Source organism: Cervus elaphus, chromosome 18 (genome assembly GCF_910594005.1).
Source record: "Cervus elaphus chromosome 18, mCerEla1.1, whole genome shotgun sequence".
In the NCBI taxonomy this organism is placed as follows: domain Eukaryota; kingdom Metazoa; phylum Chordata; class Mammalia; order Artiodactyla; family Cervidae; genus Cervus; species Cervus elaphus.
This window is the reverse complement of record NC_057832.1, coordinates 116,129,071-116,148,892: the sequence shown is the minus strand read 5'-3', so window position 1 is coordinate 116,148,892 and position 19,822 is coordinate 116,129,071. Positions and strand designations below refer to the sequence as shown.

The window sequence follows — 19,822 nt, the reverse complement described above, 5'->3', positions numbered from 1 at the left end:
AAAAACCTAGGGAAAGGATCCTAGAGGTACATTTAAATATTCTTTTTCCTTTTCACAAAGTCTATGAAGAAATTCACATTTTTTTTCTTGTTTCTGTGTCTATTACATATTTTAATTGCATTTTATCTTTTAGATAATGTAGATTTTATATATAGTTTAAGAAATAATACAGAGGCCACCTCACATTGGTCAGAATCAGTTCAGTTCAGTTCAGTCACTCAGTCGTGTCCAACTCTAGCCATCATTAAAAAATCTACAAATAATAAATGCTGGAGAGGGTGTGGAGAAAAGGAAAACCTCCTATATTGTTGGTGGGGATGTAAAATAGTGCAGCCACCACGGGAAACAAAACAGAAGTTCCTCCAAAAGCTAAAAATAGAGCTGCCGCATGATCTAGCAATCTGATTCCTGGGCATATATCTGGACAAAACCATAATTCACAAAGATACAGGCATCCCTATGTTCATAGCAGCGCTATTCGCAATAGCCAAGACATGGAAGCGAGCTGAATGTCTACTGACAAATGAATGGATAAAGAAGATAAAGTACAATTACAGAATGGTATATTACTCAGCCACAGAAGAAGAACGAAAGGATGCCATTTGCAGCAACAGGGACAGACCTAACGATGGTCACACTAAGTGAAATAAGTCAGAAAGAGAAACACCATATATCACTTGTATGTAGAATCTAAAATATGGCACAGATGAACTTATCTACAAAACAGAAACGACTCACAGACATGGAGCGCAGACCTGTGGTTCCCAAGTGGGAGGAGGCTGGGGGTGGGATGAACCAGGAGTCTGGGATTAGCAGAGGCAAGCTGGAATTTAAAGAATGGGCAAACAAGGTCCCACGGTGTTCAGTTCAGTTCAGTCGCTCAGTCGTGTCCGACTCTTTGCGGCCCCATGGACTGCAGCACGCCAGGCCTCCCTGTCCATCACCAACTCCCGGAGTTTACTCTAGCCCATGTCCATTGAGTCGGCGTCACCGGATATGAAAAGGATACATATGTGTATAACTGAATCACTCCGCTGTGGAGCAGGGTCTGGAGTGGCCTCTGCGCTTCCTCTCCCGTGTTCAGTGTGAGTGGTTTGAGAGGCGACACTAAACTTCCCCAGTCGAGGTTCTTGTGGCGGCTTCTTCATGGGCCAGCTCTTTCTGTGGACTTCAACCTTTCAATTTCACTCTCTACTTTTTCCTCTACATGCTGATTTTTTTTAACACTAATTATTAACTGTTCAAATCAGAAGGTGGACTCAAAAAAAAAAAAAACACAAAAAACTCAGTGTCAAACTACACTTCACCGTTTAGCCTAACAAATCCAGCAGTCTTTAGCTTCATTAATGTATTGACAAGAACACAGCACAGGAGAAACAAACATCAATGGTGCTGTTTATTCTCAGCATAAAGAAAAGCAATCTTCATGAAACATAAATAGGGCATCGTTACCTGTCATGTTGCAGTAAACTTTCAGAGGCCCCAGCGGTCCACTGCCATCAGGATCTATCCAGTAGTAATTTGAGGTCTGGCCCAGGTGTTTGTACGCTTCACAGGAAGGCTCATAGATGGCTGGAAAGAAAGACCCTTCATGAGCTCAGCACCCAGAAAGGGGCCTCCCCAGACCCATGACCCAGTTACAGACCAAACGCTACTGAACCAGTGCTTAGGAGCGTATCCTCAAGTTGGAACGAGCCCTCTTTTCTCTACAAGTAAACTCATAATTTGTTTAGTCCACAAGCATTCTTTCTGACCTAACAAGGACAGTAAGTTACTGCTATGACTTTATAGTTGGGGAAAGGTCTAAAACAATTTAATAAATTGTTGAATACATGTAATGTTTGCTTAAAACAGGTACTCATGAGCATTGAAAAATATTTAGTTTATACTTATTTATAGATATCATCTCCTTGCTATAAGGGGCTTAACTGAGAGACCAAGAATATTGATTGCACTGTTGGTCTATCAGCTAAGAGATCAGAGAAAATCTGACCCCCGCCACACACATACAGAGACAGAAACACACACAAACACACTTCTGCATATTTAGCATACATTTCCTACAAAAAGCATGTGATTGCTAATCTAAGATGTGCCTCTGCTTCATTTTGTTACAAGTGCTTTAATTACCTCAAATCTAGTTTTTGTAAAAAAAAAAAAAAAAAAAAGACATTTATGTAATGAGGTTGTAGGTTTTCATAAAGTTCCTTTTTGCTCCCTTGCTCCTAGCACATTTTCTTTTTTCACAGAGAATGCACCTGGCTTCAGAAGTGCTGAACGGACACTGACATACCTCCTTTATAGCTGGAACTTCTAAAACAATGTTGTGAAAACTTTTAAATATAGCTCATCTATTTCTGCTTTATGGACCATGGCAAAGCCTTTGACTGTGTGGATCACAATAATCTGTGGAAAATTCTGAAAGACATGGGAATACCAGACCAACTGACCTGCCTCTTGAGAAACCTGTATGCAGGTCAGGAAGCAACAGTTAGAACTGGACATGGAACAACAGACTGGTTCCGAATAGGAAAAGGAGTACGTCAAGGCTGTATATTGTCACCCTGCTTATTTAACTTCTATGCAGAGTACATCATGAGAAACGCTGGGCTGGATGAAGCACAAGCTGGAATCAAGATTGCCAGGAGAAATATCAATAACCTCAGATTTGCAGATTACACCACCTTTATGGCAGAAAGTGAAGAGGAACTAAAGAGCCTTTTGATGAAAGTGAAAGAGGAGAGTGATAAAGTTGGCTTAAAGCTCAACATTCAGAAAACTAAGATCATGGCATCTGGTCCCATCACCTCATGGCAAATAGATGGGGAAATGGTGGAAACAGTGGCTGACTTTATTTTTTTGGGCTCCAAAATCACTACAGATGGTGACTGCACCCATGAAATTAAAAGATGCTTAATCCTTGGCAGGAAAGTTATGACCAACCTAGACAGCATATTAAAAAGCAGAGACATTACTTTGCCAACAAAGGTCCATCTGGTCAAGGCTATGGTTTTTCCAGTAGTCATGTATGGATGTGAGAGTTGGACTATAAAGAAACCTGAGTGCCGAAGAATTGATGCTTTTGAACTGTGGTGTTGGAGAAGATTCTTGACACTCCCTTGGACTGCAAGGAGATCCAACCAGTCCATCCTAAAGGAGATCAGTCCTGAGTGTTCATTGGAAGGACTGATGTTGAGGCTGAAACTCCAATACTTTGGCCACCTGATGCGAAGAGCTGACTCATTTGAAAAGACCTGATGCTGGGAATGGGACAATAGAAGATGAGATTGTTGGGTGGCATCACTGACTCAATGGAGTTCAGTTTGGGTAAACTCCGGGAGTTGGTGATGGACAGGGAGGCCTGGTGTGCTGCAGTCCATGGGATCACAGAGTTGGACACGACCGAGCGACTAAACTGAACTACATTGACTTTATGAGGGATTTGACAGAATTTAACTAAGACCTACTGAGACAGGAGGTAGATGGCTCCCCCCACCCCAACACAGGGTAAAGCATTGGAGATTCATCCCCTAAGGACGAAATTCCAAGACAAGAACAGCAGGGCAATTAAACAAGGATGTTGGGCCCTGCCCAGACCACATATTTCTCATACCTGAAGTCAGGAGACTTCCCTGACCACATGTGTGCAGAAAAGCTCCTTAGAGGTCAAAAGGGGAGTAAAGTAAAGGGGTGCTCAACCTATATGCCTTTGCCATCTCGGCTAAGAGATGCATGCACGCACATGGAAGGGTTCTGAGATATAGCAAATATGGACTGTGGACCAGGCAAATCAAAATGATTGGCCAAAGGAAACCTGGAAGAAATGTCCCATATAAGTGATTCAAACTTTCAAGGATTCTCCTTCTGAGTCTGCCTGAGTATCTATCCACACATACTATACTCTTTTTTTCTTAATAAATATTTTACTTGCTTCACTGTTTTCTGTCTTTGTGGAAATTCTTTTCTGCAAAGCCAAAGGGCCAGGGCCCTTGACACTGGCCACTCTTCTAGTGGCTAGGATCTGGTGCTCTCACCATCAGGACCTGGCTTCAATCTCTGGTTGGGAACCCAAGCCCCACTCCGAGCCGTTGCAGGCTGAGGTCACTCGAGATCATTACTATTGGTAAAAATCTATATATTGATAAGTGGAGTCTTTTGGAAAAGTGCCCTTGAATTCAACACTCCCAGCATCTGCCCTTTCCTAACTTATGAAGCAGGAGGTCTGACTCTGGGACTGCCTCTTTCTACTTCCCTCTCCCAGGTTCTCCGTGCCTCCCTTTGGCTCTCCATGTTTCTTCTTCCCAAAGATGCTAGACCTTAAATTCTATTTCATTTCAGCAAACACAGCACACTACAACAGTTCTGAAATGCTTTGATTTACTCAGGGCTTGCTTTCCACTTGCTTTGTTCCTTCTGCAAATAATCACTGAGCCCACATGATGTGTTGAGCAGTAGATTAGGCAAAACAGATGTGTGAACAGCACAGTTCCGGGACCTTTGGAGCAAGGGCTGTTCACTCAGTTCTCAGCCATTGCTCATTCACAAAGTGCAACTGGAAGAAAATGTGGCTAAAGTGTTAAGCACAGCCACACAGTTTTGTCCCAGTGATCAGTGGTAAAGAACACAGAGGCCAATGCAGGAGATGAGGGTTTGATCCCTGGGTCTGGAAGATTCGCTGGAGAAGGAAATGGCAACCCACTCCAGTATTCTTGCATGAAAAATTACACAGACAGAGGAGCCTGGTGGGCTATGCCCAAGAGGTCGTAAACAGTCAGACACGACTGAGCAACTGAGCATGCAATTATTAATATGCCACTTTCCACCTCCCAATTATCAAATTTAGATAATAAACTATGGTTGCTCTAATTCTGAATGCCATAACAAGTAAAGTAAGGCAATAAAAGACAGCAAAGAAATATTCTTTAAACTTTCAGCAGAAAGGTGATATACTTTGAGATAGGTTCTAGAAAGAAGGTTCCTTGTAGCAGAACACAATAGATCTTAGGGAAGAAATTCAGAAGGTAACGAGAGCAGGTAGGCTACACTTGCCATTTGCATGCATGCTCAGTCCTGTCTGATTCTTTGCGACGCCATGGACTGTAGCCAACCAGGCTCCTCCGTCCATGGAATTTTCCAGCCAAGAATACTGGAGTGGGCTGCTATTTCCTCCTCCAGGGGATCTCCCCACCCAGGGATCAACCTGATCTCCTGCATTGGCAAATGGATTCTTTCCCACTGAGCCACCTGGGAAACTCAATACTTCCCAAAGGGCTATGGTGAGATGGCCAGAGCTATTATGAGAAAGAATCAAACAAATAAGACAGGATAAAGTAGATGGAACTGAGCACATGTTTTAAGATCAGGAGGTGGACATAGTCAGAAAGAAAGAATACCTTAAATTCACAATCTCTGAAACCAACTGCCTTATTAACTTTTGACAATCTTCCTTCAGATTATTATAATTATTATGTACAGTTCAAAATCACCCAGAACATAAGGTTTAAATTCTTAGGTTTTCCAATTAGTCTGTTCAGCCAATCTACCATTAGAAACTGTCAGCTTTGTCTTCCAGCTCCCCCCGGTCATTTTCCTTATCATCTGATATCTGGTCTATAACAATCATCTTATTAAGTGATTGCTCTACCCAAATATCTCTTCACTCCCCACCCAATTATGCTTTTTTGATCCATTGATGGTCTAGTGCTAAAACATTACTTTAAGTTAAATGTGTAATAGTTCTTCAGCATCTCTGACAGTGTGTCCCAGATCGCCACCTAAGCATGCAAAACCTTCCGAAATCCTTACAGATCTCATTAGGTTTCAGCAACTTGCTGACATCAACCTTGCTCTCTGCTCAGGCGAATCTGACAAAAGAACTTATTTAACCTATGTTTACCCTTTCTGGGATTGCCTGTGGTTTTCCACAGGCCTTTTTCTCAATCTGTAAAACTTCTCCGTCAGAGTTAACTATGAAGGAACAAGTGTTAAGAAACAGGGCTCCAGTCAAACACATCTAAGTTTAAATTCTGACTCCACCAAGCACTAATTATATAACCTTGGCAAAGACATTTAATCTCATGTAGCCCTGTCTAGGGAAAAGGTATCATAGGTATGTTAATTAATGGTTATATGTGCTCAGTTGTGTCCAACTCTTTGCGACCCCACAGACTGTAGCCTGCCATGCTCCTCTGTCCATGGGATTTTCCAGGAAGAGGGTTGCCATTACATTCACCAGGGGATCTTCCCGACCCAGGGATTGAATTCACATCTCTTGCATTGACAGGCTGATTCTTTACCACTGAGCCATCAGGGACACCCCTATATTAATTAATAGGTGGAGTATTTATTGTTAATACAATAGTTATTATTTAGGCACCATTAACCTTTTTCCTTTCTTAAGGAGACCTTCTCTAATCAATACATTCTGCTTTCTGTACAGTCCAGGGCTCATCTCACAAATTATAGTCAATGTAAGACTTGATTGACTGCTGTTAATTAAAACATGTGTGAAAATTTTACTTCCTAATAAGATTGTGAACTGTCATGAGGACAGGGTCTAGAAAACGTGCTTTTCCTTTTTACTCTATATTAAGCTATTAATAACCTGGTAGGTGTTTAAGAAAGACTATCGGAATGAAACTTAAAATGTACCTACCCTTCATCCTGTTCTGATTTTGACAAATGATTAGTTGGCTTGCCAGAAGAAGTCTATCCATATGAAAGCACACTTGGATGATAGTAAGTAGAGGGAACTGCTAACATTTCTGTGTAAGCGTACAAACATTTTGAGCACCCAGTTGAAAGCATGTGGATAAGGGAAGTTTGGATAAGCAAGAAGCTCTTCATTTTTCTTCAAAGTGTGACAATTATTCCACTTGTTTCTAACCTAAAACAGGTTTATTGGCTGCTTTTGCCTCATCAACACAAATAGAAAAGCAAAACTTTAGTCCAAACTCTATCATGTGTGAAAAATCACCTGGAGAGCTTCTTAAGACAGGGATTCCTGGGCCTCACCCCAAAGAGTCTGACTCAGTAGAGAATTTGCAGTTCTAACAAGCTCCCAAGTGATGCTCATACTGCTGGTCCTGACTGCATTATGAAAAGCATGGCTCTAATCTTGAAAAAATAAAAATTAACTCAAGAAGGGTGGGCTAATTCTTTATTTATTTTTTAATATAAATAGGAAAAACAGGTCACTGCAAGGCAATACAGTACAATCTTAAATAACATAAGGCTAGACTGCCATCTCACTTCACTCAGGATAATAAAAATAGAACTCTAAATAAACTCTAAATAAAAATACATGTCAAAAGAAATATACTTGGATGGATGTGCAGAAAAATATTTGGAAAGAATTGTTTCTGTTTCCAAAATACTGTTGTTACTTTTGTTACCGTTGAGTATTACTCAAACAGTAACAGTGGTTTTCTTTCAATAGTAAGATTATGGATGATTTAAAACTTCATAATTTTCAGTGTTTTCCACACTGTAATGTGCATAAGTATATTATCATTAAAAATACACTTGCAAAATACATACATGGAATAATAGCACTGAGACAAAATGGCAAGAACAGATGTATATAGTAAAATTACATTCATTCTGTTCCTCACTTAGAAATTAAGAGACTTTTGTTCAAATCTCCTTTCTGTCTTTTACTACCTAGACACTCCCCTTAACTTTTCATTTTCTCAACCATAAAATGAAGGCAGTAGTACCTCCTCCACCAAGTTAGCATAAGTATCAAGTGAAATCACACACTTTGTAAACTAAAAAGCATTGAGTGCATGGATATTTTAATGCACAGAAGTATTTAGCATGCCTCAGCCAGTTACCTCTGTACCCAGCGGACTCCTATCTGGGTTGCACGTTTTGTACATATCAAGCCCCAGGGAGATGACAGCACAGAAGAGGCTAAGTCAGCAACCACTGACGAAAGAGAGGATCTGAGCTATGGTCAATGACTGAGTTTTTCTAGTAGACTGCAGGAGAACAGAAAGGCAATTGGACTGATGGCAAAATAAATAGACTCATCAACTTCACTGATTTATTGGATGAGTAATTTTTCTGTTTCAACTCCTACTCCCAAACAAAAGTTCTCATATTATTGTACATATTCTTAAATAAATCTCAGGTGTTCAGAAATATGACTGTTGAATACATCATATTGAATTTCATAGCTTATAAAAATCCAGAAAGTGACAAATCCTAAGTACTTATTCATTTTCATTAAATATTGATTATTGTCTGTGTGACTCATATTAGCTGTCGTGCAAAATGACAAACCACTAGTATATCAGTTTCACTGGGCCACTGCAACAATAACCAAATGCTCAGTGGGCTGAAACAAATCTATTACCTTATAATTCTGGGGGTCAGATGTTCAAAGTAGGTTTTGCCGATAAATAAGGCTGTGTTCCTTCTGAAACCCTCTAAGGGAGGATCCATTTTCTTGCTTTTCCCAGCTTCCAGAGTCTACCTGCATTCCTTGGTTCATTTTCCTATTTCTTCATCTGCAAAGTCAGCTGTGGTTAGTGGGGTCTTTCTCATGCTCGACTCATTCTCTGCTTGACTGTCACCTCTCTCTATTTTAAAGAACTCTGGTTACATCAGAACCACCCAGATAATCTGGGGCACTCTCTTCACGAGAAGGTCTTCACTTAATCATAGTCTCTTTGCCATATAAAGTAATATATTCATAGGTTGCACAGTTTAGGATATAGACACGTTTGGTGGAGAGAGGATTATCCTGTCTATCACAACTATATAAAAATACTGTGATTGCTCTATATAAAGAAAAATTTTTATTAAGTACCTAATGTACTCCCAGTGTTGTTGATTAATGAAAGATGTCAACACACCGGTAGAGAGAAAAGCAGGGAGTTTAAGAGCAAAGATACGAAATAGGTCTAAAGCACTAAGAAACAAAGCATGACTTAAGGAATGTTTCGGGTAAAGACAGGGTACAAAAAAGGAAAAGGATAAGTCTCAGTAGCATGAGTTGTTGTAGAAAATGGGAATGGGAATCAGGTCAGGGAAATGCTAATACATTTAATGAGCAGATTTGGGTGACTCTTAATATTTCTTAGTGGTAGCATCTGTAGAAACCAGATTATAAGAAAAGGAATTATTTGGTGGAAAGGGGTTGGGGGTGACCACATTATTGTAGGAGTTTAAACTATAAGAGGTAAAAAATAGAAAAAAAGTTGATAGAGATTGCCAAGTAAAAGGAGGGAATTTTTATTAGGATATGTGAGATAGATTCATGTTTATTTTTAATGGTGTAGTTTCTGGTTATAAAGAAAATTTATAATCCTTGGATTAATCCTGAAAAAGTAACAAATAATTAAAAAAAAAAAAAGAAACTTCTGTTTCCCTAGCTCCCTAAGTAAATTTGGGGAAATGTGTGTTTCATTCTTCGGAATGCCAGGTCCCTATCCTACCTCATTTCTAGATCTTCTTCAAAGGTATGAGATGTCAATTAAATATCAGAATCCAGGATACATAATGGCCAGGTTTTACTAGCGGTTGTTACAGACTCATTATTCGGCTCACTATCGGCCACCAGGAAATAAGCTCTAAATCTGATAGTCAATTTCAGAGTCTTAATAATACATAAACAACAACTTTGCCTGTTAATGCATCTTTACCACCACTAGCTATACTGATTTAAAATAAAAGAAAAAGTTTACTTGGCAAAAAAAAAAAAAACAAAGCTTTTCATTATTGTTTGATTTGAAAATTTACTTTCACATATACATTGGAAAGATTTTAAAATCTTCTATGAAGTGTATAGTTATGCTTTTTGCCCACTTATTTATTGTCAGCTATTTTCTATTGACTTAAATCGGTTAAGTTATAAATGAAGATTAAAATCTGTGTTATCATATTTGTCTTCCTTGATTTTTGCCTTATCCCCTCGAATATGTCGTTTTGGATGTATAATATTTTGTTATCAACTCTATTAAGATTTCCCCTTTAAAAATGCTTTCACAGCTCTTACGTGTATAAAATTATCTCCCATTTGTGGCAGTAAAAGTCTTGACTCTCAATGCTAAGGAGTTAGTACTTACTCTAAGCATAGGCTAAAGAATTTAAAATAATGTAGTAACATTATCAATTTTGTGTTTAAGAAGTATCTCCTGACACTTGTGTGGACACGTTGCATGCTCAGTCACTTCAGACGTGTCCAACTGTTGAGACCCTATAGACTGTAGCCCACAAGCCTCCTCTGTCCATGGGATTCTACAGGCAAGAATACTGGAATGGGTTGCCATGGCTTTCTCTAGGGGATCTCCCTGACCCAGAGATTGAACCCACGTCTCCTGCGACTTCTGCATTGCAGGCAGATTCTTTACCACTGAACCACCTTGGGCAGGTCAGGAAAGTTAATATCAACTAAGAGACTATGATGGGCTTTCCCAGTAGCTCAGTGTTAAAGACTCCACTTGCAATGCAGGAGATGAAGGAGACACAGGAGAAGCAGGATTGATCCCTGGATCCGAAAGATCCTCTGAAAGAGGATATGGCAACCCGCTCCAGTATTCTTGCCATGAAAATCCCATAGACAGAGGAGGCTGGTGGGCTAAGGTCCATGGGGTTGCAGAGTCTGACATCACTGAGGCAGTGAGCATGCACATACAGAGACTACTGCAAGGGGACTGGGAAAGTAATCATACACACACATATGATGGAAACACAAGGCCCCTGAAAACAAAAGAGAAAAGCACACGTCTGTGATTTGTGTCATGGCTCCATTTCTTACATAAACACTGATTCAAGAAGGGCACATCTATGGGTTGAAACGTGTCCCCCAGTAGGTGTTGAAGTTCTAACCTTTATTTGGAAATGAGATTTTTGAAGGTGATTAAGTTAAGGAATCAGTGCTGAATATTCATTGGAAGGACTGATGCTGAAGCTGAAACTCCAATACTTTGGCCACCTGATGCGAAGAACTGACTGACTCATTTGAAAAGTCCCTGATGCTGGGAAAGATTGAAGGCAGGAAGAGAAGGGGATGACAGAGGCTGAGATGGTTGGATGGCATCACTGGTTCAATGGACATGAGTTTGAGTAAGCTCTGGGAGTTGTTGATGGACGGAGAAGCCTGGCATGCTGCAGTCCATGGGGTCACAAAGAAACAGATGCGACTGAATTGAACTGAACTGAAGTTAAGATGAGCTCACTAGGGTGGCCCCTAATCTAAGGGAGCTGACCCCATAAAAAGGGGAAATTGGGACACATAGACAGATACCTATAACAGGAAGGCAATATGAAGACACAGGGATAGGGACTTCCCTGGTTGTCCAGTGGCTAGGACTCCACACTCCCAATGCAGGCTGCCCAGGTTCAATCCCTGGTAAGGGAGCTCTATACTGCATGTTGCAACTAAAGATCCCACATACCACAAATAAGACCCAAACCAGTCAAATAAATACATAATTTTTTTTAAAAGACACAGCGATAACACTAACCATAATCAAGGGGTGCCTGAGGCTCCCAGGAACTACAAGAGAAATATGTAATAGATTCTCCCTCACAGCCCGTAGAAAGAACAATCAAGAAGACACCTTGGCTGCAGATTTATAGCCTCAAAACTGTGAGACAATCCATTTCCCTTACAGTCATTCTGCTTGTTACTTTGTTACAGTATCTCTAGGTATCTTACACAGACATACAATCGCCAACTGACTGAACTAGCAGCTCCACTCCCACTTCTGAGCTCCTCCAATGTTCTTATAGATGATGGGGAGGACTCTCCACCATGTTCCCGAACCACCATTTTAATAAAGAATATCCACCTGATAAAATAGTTGCTTTTGGACCACTCTGTGTGAAGTCTTAGGCCGGTGCTCTGAATAGTACAAAACAACAGCTCTCTGATCTCTGCGATGCTGATGAGCTGAGAAAGGCTCTCCAAGCCCTCTTCTATGTCTCATGTTTTGAGAGGAGCAATTAAGCTTGTGAGATGCATCCCTTTTGTTACTACCTTCTAGAGCATACTGATTGCTTGAAGTGGGCAAGGATGAACCATGTTAGAAAGTTAATCACAAGTCAAAAATGAACACATACTTAAAGGTCACCTTTGGAACATCATAAGTAGTCTTTTCCTAATTGCACAGAAAGGGAAAAGTTCACTTCTAATGATTTGATATAAAACTGAAAAGAAGCATAAAATAACTTTATGGTTCATTTACTAATAAATGCTATAACATGACATTTTGAGTATTGATAGTTTATGAATAACCTCATTTTCTTCCTCTCTGATATTGGAGGTGACCCAGAACTTATTACAAACTTGCTATATGGATGTGAGAGTTGGACCAACAAGAAGGCTGAACGCTGAAGAACTGATGCTTTCAAACTGTGGTGCTGGAGAAGACTCTTGAGAGTCCCTTGGACAGCAAGGAGATCAAACAGTCAATCCTAAAGGAGATCAGCTGTGACTATTCATAGGAAGAACTGATGCTGAAGCTCCAATATTTCGGCTACCTGATGCAAACAGCCAACTCATTGGAAAAGACCCTGATGCTGGGAAATATTGAAGGCAGGAAGAGAAGCGGATGACAGAGGATGAGATGGTTGGATGGCATCACAGACTCAATGGACATGAGTTTGAGCAAACTCCAGGGATAGTGGAGAACAGAGGAGCCTGGCATGCTGCAGTCCACGGAGTCTCAAAGATCAGATAAGACTTAGCAACTGAACAAGAATAACAACAATAGGAACTAGGTGTCAGAAGTGCTGAAGAGGGAGGGTGATTTACTGAACACTCTACTCTTGAATTTAAAAACAAGTATTTTAATGGAAAACATGGATATAGCAGAAACAAACAAAATGGTAGTTGTAAGCCCTTAACAGGGGCCTGGGTCATATTTGGGTTGGTGGTACTCAGAACAGAACGCTGTCTGGAGCCCTCCTTATTCTGATCCTTTTTAATCGCTGTACCACCTGTGATCTTAATCTGTCTTTCAAAAAAAGTGTCTCCTTTGGAAAAAGACATTTCTCATTGGAAACAATGACACTGACTTTGTGATCTCAATTAGACTCTAGCGGGTTTAGTTGGAGAAACTTGTCTTCCCAGGACTGAGTTTTGTACACAGCCAGACTGGAAATCCAGAGAGGCGCAGTGGCCCTGAGAACTTTCCCTGTGAAAGCTCCCTAATTCTAGGACCTTGTAATTATTTTTAATTAGCACAATGTAAGCTTTACAATACCTAAGTCCTCATTAACACTTGAATATTAACCTGATATTTTCTCTGTCTCTTTGGATTTTTTTTTTAAGCTTGAATGAATGCCCTGAGTAAACTACATTATTTCCCTAAGGAACTATTATTGTCTCATAATTGACACACAGCAAATAGCAGTGGGTAGAGAGAGTACGGGTTTAAAAACAGATAGCCTGCATGCTAATGTTATGTCATGATCTTTCCATGGATGTAATTTCTGTATGCGATGTTGTTCATTACCATAGTCTAATGGGTTCTTTCACCTGTCCAAGTCCCAAGGGAAAGGGGTAATTTAGAAGGAAAAAAGCAAAACAAAAGATCAAGTTTTTACTTCCTGCTAATAAAACAAAAGTTTATAGTTTTCTCACCTGACAAGTCCTTCAAAAAAGTTTTGGAAATCAGAATAAAATCTACTCTCTCTATCTATCCATTTCTGCCTGTGTTTGATCCTTCCCAAGTTTCTCCGTTCTTTGCACTGGCTCCAAGGCACTACTTTGCACTACTAGCTACAGGACTTTCTACAACTCTGCCTCTGCGCCATCACAACTGCCTTATTCCTTGGTTATGTCAATATTCGTTTTTGTTACTCTTTGACTTTAACTTCACAGAACGTCACATTGTCCTTTTTTAAACACTCGATCTGGACAAGCTGTACTTGTATTTTCTTCATTATTGCCTTTAGGTTATAGAAGACTGTAAGGAGGGAGGAAAAACTATAAAACCAAGCAGGCACCCTACAAACTCATGCTTCCTCCTTTTAATAGGTCTCTACAGTGGAGCTCAAAAGTGAAAGTGAAAATCACTCGGTTGTGTCCAGCTCTTTGTGACCGCATGGGCTGTGGCCTGCCAGGCTCCTCTGTCCATGGAATTCTCCAGGCAAAAATATCAGGAATCGAGCCCAGATCTCCCACACTGCAGGCAGATTCTTTACCTCCTGAGCCGTCAACCATATTAAGGAGTGACTTAGATCTTATAGAGGTTGTCTACACAGTTTCTTGCTCCATCCATTTAATACTCTGGTTCCATTTTAACCTTTTCACTCTCATTTTTGAGACCAAAAACAGTGACTCAAGATGTGTTAGTGCCTATATTCCCCTCCTTCAATATAACTCTGCCCTAATCAGGCCCTTTTTCCTTTCTTATTGCTAATTAATCAATTTATTTATTAATAGCTATTAATATAGCACTAGTTCTAATGCTATGTCTTATACTACAAACTTTAAAAAATGAATGAATCTTAGTTCCTGGCTCTGAACAATCTGTTATCTAATATTTGGGGTTGACATGTTGAAAGATAAAATATTATATAATTTTCTGTTATAAAAATGATATAAACAAAATACTCAGACAGTTTGGGCTTCCCTTGGGGCTCAACTGGTAAAGAATCCACCTGCAATGCAGGGGATCTGGGTTCAATTCCTGGGTTGGGAGGATCCCCTGGAGAAGGGAAAGGCTACCCACTCCAGAATTCCATGGACTGTATATATAGTCCATGGGATCACAAAGAGTCAGACAAGATTGAGCGACTTTCACTTCACTTCAGATGTTTAGTTAAGGGGTTGGATGACTTGGTTTAGTATGGTCAGAAGGTTTCATCTGTGAAGCCACTTTAAACTGAGTCTCAAAGGATGACAGGAGTTTGCCAGGGAGAGAACCCTTCTTTCCTGCTATTCCAAGAGTCCTCAGGCAATCTAAGATGACTGTTTTCTTGGTTTTCCTTCTCTCTTTTTTCCATTGGTTCCATCTTCTATGTCTGATAATATGTATTATCTAATCTGTCTCCACTATTTTGGGTAATGGGAAAGAAAAACAAAAGAAAATATACATCTTGCTCTCTAGTCCCAAGTTTAAGAGAATTTCTGCTTCTTTACCACTTAAACCTTAACACCAGAAAGATTGAAAGTTATCATTTCCATTTCATTTTCAAGAATGTCAAGGATGTCTGCACTGACTTTTTACTAAGTCCTTGTGTTCTGTGATTTAGGGAGACATGCTGGCCATGCCCTCATGGAAGCTCATTCTTCTCTTAGTTTCTGCACCCTTACATTTGTCTTCCTGCTGCTCCCCCTCTAACCACTCCTTTCCTGGGCCTTGCACTGTTCTTTTTCTTCTCCTGGACTCTAGAGAGAGTTATTTTCTTAGGCCTTGTCCTCAATGTTCTGTCTCTGTTATCTGTACAGAAGGGCTAGTTAGCTTGTCCAAGTTTGTTCATCTAGAAAAAGTCAGAGCTACAATTGGAACACAGGAGTTCTGCTTGCAAAGTCCCTGCTCTTCTCATTTTATTTTGGCCATGTTTGCAGTTTGCAGAATCTTCCTCCCAGACCAGGGCTCTAACCCAGCTTCCTACAGTGAGAGCAACAAGTCCTAACAACTGGGCTGCCAGAGTCCCTGCTCCTAAATTATGCTAAATTGTTTATATCAATCCCATCTTGGAAAAAGGGGTATTTTGTTTCTATTGTTGAAGGACAGCTTAGAGAAAAGTGAAAGGAGTGTATTTCAATGTTGAAAAGTCTTTTGAAGGAAGAATAGATTTTTAAAAATTTATCTGTGTGTGTATGTGTGTGTTAAGAAAAGAAAAATGGAATGAAGAATTTCTGCAATTGCTTTTAGGTAAACAAAACTTTAACAAAAAGTCACATCTGGCTCTGATTAGAAAGTGCTAATCTTTTTGGAAACATCAGTCATTGAGTAAAGTTGTCCTGGTAATTCAAATAATAAAAAGATAATTATATTTTATACTACTTTACATCTTTAAAATGCTTTACTATAAAAACTTTAGTATACTCTACCCAATTTAATGAATAAGGCAAAATGACTGACTTTAAATGACAAAGTCATTTGAATTTGATAGAAAAATTAAACCATGGAGAGGGAGATGGGAGGGGGGATCGGGATGGGGAATAAGTGTATATCTATGGCTGATTCATATCAATGTATGACAAAACCCACTGAAATGTTGTGAAGTAATTAGCCTCCAACCAATAAAAAAATTTAAAAAAAATAAAAAAAATAAAAAAAATAAAAAATATGAATATTAAGAAGCTAGAGACTGTTGTACAGAACGAAATATCAGAAAGAGAAAAACGAATATCATATATTAATGCATATATACAATGTGAGTTAAACAATAGAATGGGAAAGACTAGAGATATCTTCAAGAAAATTAGAAATACCAAGGGAATGTTTCATGAAAAGATGGACACAATAAAGGACAGAAACTGTATGGACCTAACAGAAGCAGAACATACTAAGAAGAGGTGGCAAGAATATACAGAAGAACTGTACAGAAAAGATATTAGTGTCCTGGATAACCATGATGGTGTGATCATTCACCTAGAGCCAGGCATCCTGGAGGGCAAAGTCAAGTGGGCCTTAGGAAGCATCACTACGAACAAAGCTAATGTAGGTGACGGAATTCCAGCTGAGCTATTTCAAATCCTAAAAGATGATGCTGTTAAAGTGCTACACTCAATATGTTTGGTTTTTCTGTTACCCAGTGAGTTGCCAGATGACTTCATCTAAATTGCTAGTGATCAAGTGAAATACCATATATACATCATCTAATATTGTTCTATTTCTTTTCCTTTCATGAACACAGAAAGGCCAAACTCATCTTAATCATTAAACACAATGTAAGAAGGATAAAAAATATTCTTTTAAAGCATTATATGCATTTCAAGATCAAATAGAAATACATTGAGTGTAACCAACGTTTTGAATAATTCATACTCTGCTCACCTTCCTTTATTTTGTACAATTGAAAATTGGCCATATTGATTTCTTGCCCAATATACAATGAAACCTTATTTATCTGACATCATTTGGGAATGATCCATTCATAGAACCATAGAGTTTTAGTGCCTGAGAAGACCTGAGTCATCTAATCTATCTCCTTCATTGTGAATAATTATAATATTTATAATAATTTATAATTATAAATATAAAAATATATTTATCAATGTATTTATAAGTAATTATATAGAAACAATGATACTTGAGCCCTTATGAAAAATTATATTATCTTCTGAGTGCTTGTCAGTAGTAGCCCATTTGTTTTTCACAGTAAGGCTATGAGGTATGCATTATTAGTACATATTATTATTTCTACTTTACAGATAAGCAAACTGAGGCCTAGAGATAGTAAAATAACTGAAGGCTACATAGCTTAAAAGTAACGAAGCTGGGATTGTATTTGAGCCCATGACTCCTGTTTTTAGACATAATATTACACCAGCTCTGACAATCAAATATGATAATGTCTTACACACAAAAATCACTCACTTATTTAGCATCAATTACTAGACCAGAACTTGTGTTTCCTGACTATATATTATCACATTTCTTCTCATACAAACTCTAGCATATCTGGATCTTTAATATAAATGAACTGATAAGCTATGTTCCTTCCTTTAAGCACTAAAACTCATTTTATTTTAAATACTTTCCGTGAAAATCATTCTAAAAGTCATTGCTCAGTTTTCTGCCTCCTTAATCACACTACATTAAATATAAGTGCCATTTCTTGCTGACTCAACTTTCATAATTACCTACATCAGTCATTGGATTATGTCGTAACAACACAAGAGAGTCACACCAAATGATACCAGAAAACTTTGTTTCATTGACTCGTTGGTTCCCTTTTTATAAACTATAGGTCTTTGCTATATTATTACATGGCATGCCATCCTGCTATGGTACAATTTCAAACTGCACTTCTTGTCCAGACATACAGAAATAAAATTATTCTTTATATGTTATAGGTTGGGGAACAATGCAGTCACATTTGTTTATACTGGGTGTTTGAAAAATGAAACAACAAATCAGACCATTCGAAGTCATATTCCCATAGGAGGAATTAAGTTACTTTCTGAAGGATAAAGTAGAGGGAGCCAGGAGAGGCCAGGGAAAGCACTGTGAAAGCAAAGAAATAGGATGTTCAAAAGCTCAGATGCCAGAGTATGACACTCTGGGAAGAGGGGGTGGGGTCCTGAAAGGCCTTCTGAATGCCTGGAGTCAAGAGTTCAAGACAAGCAAGGGGGAGGAGTGGGGACTAGAGTCAGGGAACCAGGTCCTCAAAGAACCAGTGCCTTGACCTCCAGGACTTTGACTGAGCCTGAGGGCTACCTGAGGAGTTTAAAGAAGCAAGGTGAGATGATCAAGTTGTACTAAGAAACCCTTTGGCTAATAGGAAGACTGGACATAGAGACCATCTGTAAGGCCATGGCAAAGTTTGGAAATAAAATCCTCTCAGCAGAAATCAGTATCCTCATTTCTGTGATGAGGAGGGAGATACATTCCCCAAAGACCTCGTCCATTCTAAACTTATAATTCTGTGGTTCTATAGCTTATGATTGTTTCCTAATACATGGCCAATGCTATGCAAAGAAATAAAGTCTTTGACCTGGTTTAAGGCTTTTCATCTCTACTTGACTGCAGCTGGAAGCTGATATCATCACTATGCTGGAGTCATAAAGCAAGGAAGATCCCTTGGAAAAGGAAATCGCATCCCTCTCTAGTATTCTTGCCTGGAGAATCCCATGGACAGAGGAGCCTAATGGGCCACAGTCCATGGAGTGTCTAAAGATTTGGACATGACTCAGTAACAAAACACACACAATTGGCCTTTAAGGCTGTTGTGACACTGATTTACTCTTGTGGTCTGTAAAAACATAAAGATTTGTGAAGGCTGGGGTAAACACAGCACAGTTCAGTGTTCCAGAATCTCAATTCATTTAGCCATCTGGTAACGTTCTGAGATCATGCTGGTTGCTCCTCAACAAGATGGTAGTTAATGGGCAGTGTTGTTGTTAAACCTGGCCTCTGACCCTAGAATACTTTGACTCTTGGCTGCCTTCACTATTGATGTGCTCTGTAAACTTAGTACAGGGGATTCCCTGGTTGCTCAGATAGCAAAGAATCTGCCTGCAATGTAGGAGACCCAGGTTCTATCTCTGGGTCAGGAAAATCCCCTGGAGAAGGGAATGGCTACCCAATCCTGAAGAATTCCGGGACAGAGGAGCCTGGTGCACTACATCCATGGGGTCACAAAGAGTCTACACAACTGAGCAACTAACACTTTCACTTTCCAGCTTAGCACAGCACTTAACCTACAGCAGCTCAGCTCCCCTGTCTACAGAGGGTGGTTTAGTCCCTAATTTGTGTCTGACTCTTTGCGACCCTATGGACTGTAGCCCACTAGGCTCCTCTGTCCTTGGGATTTCTTGGGCAAGAATATGGGAATGGGTTGCCATTTTCTTCTCCAGAGGTTCTTCCTGTCCCAGGAATTGAACCCAGATCTCTTGCATTGTAGATAGATTCTTTACTGACTGAGCAACTAGGGAATCCCTCATATCTGTAGAAGGGGGATTTTTTTATTAACAACCTCAGATATGCAGATGATACCACTCTAATGGCAGAAGAGGAATAAAGAACCTCTTGATAAGGGTGAAAGAGGAGAGTGAAAAAGCTGGCTAGAAACTCAACTTTAAAAAAAAAACATGATCATATCATCCAGTCCCATCACTTCATGGCAAATAAAAGCGGAAAAAGTGGAAGCAGTGACAGATTTTATTTTCTTGGGCTCCAAAATCAAT

General features: G+C 39.5%; 1 protein-coding gene across 1 annotated transcript in view; it reads right to left on the bottom strand.

The window, feature by feature from the left end:
- Positions 1–19,822, bottom strand: part of CNTNAP2 (contactin associated protein 2) — a 2,205,784-nt gene that overhangs the window by 787,055 nt on the left and 1,398,907 nt on the right. The window contains exon 13 of the mRNA XM_043872451.1: positions 1,453–1,572. Within this exon, the coding sequence (XP_043728386.1) occupies positions 1,453–1,572 (120 nt within the window). The remainder of the gene's footprint in view (positions 1–1,452; positions 1,573–19,822) is intronic.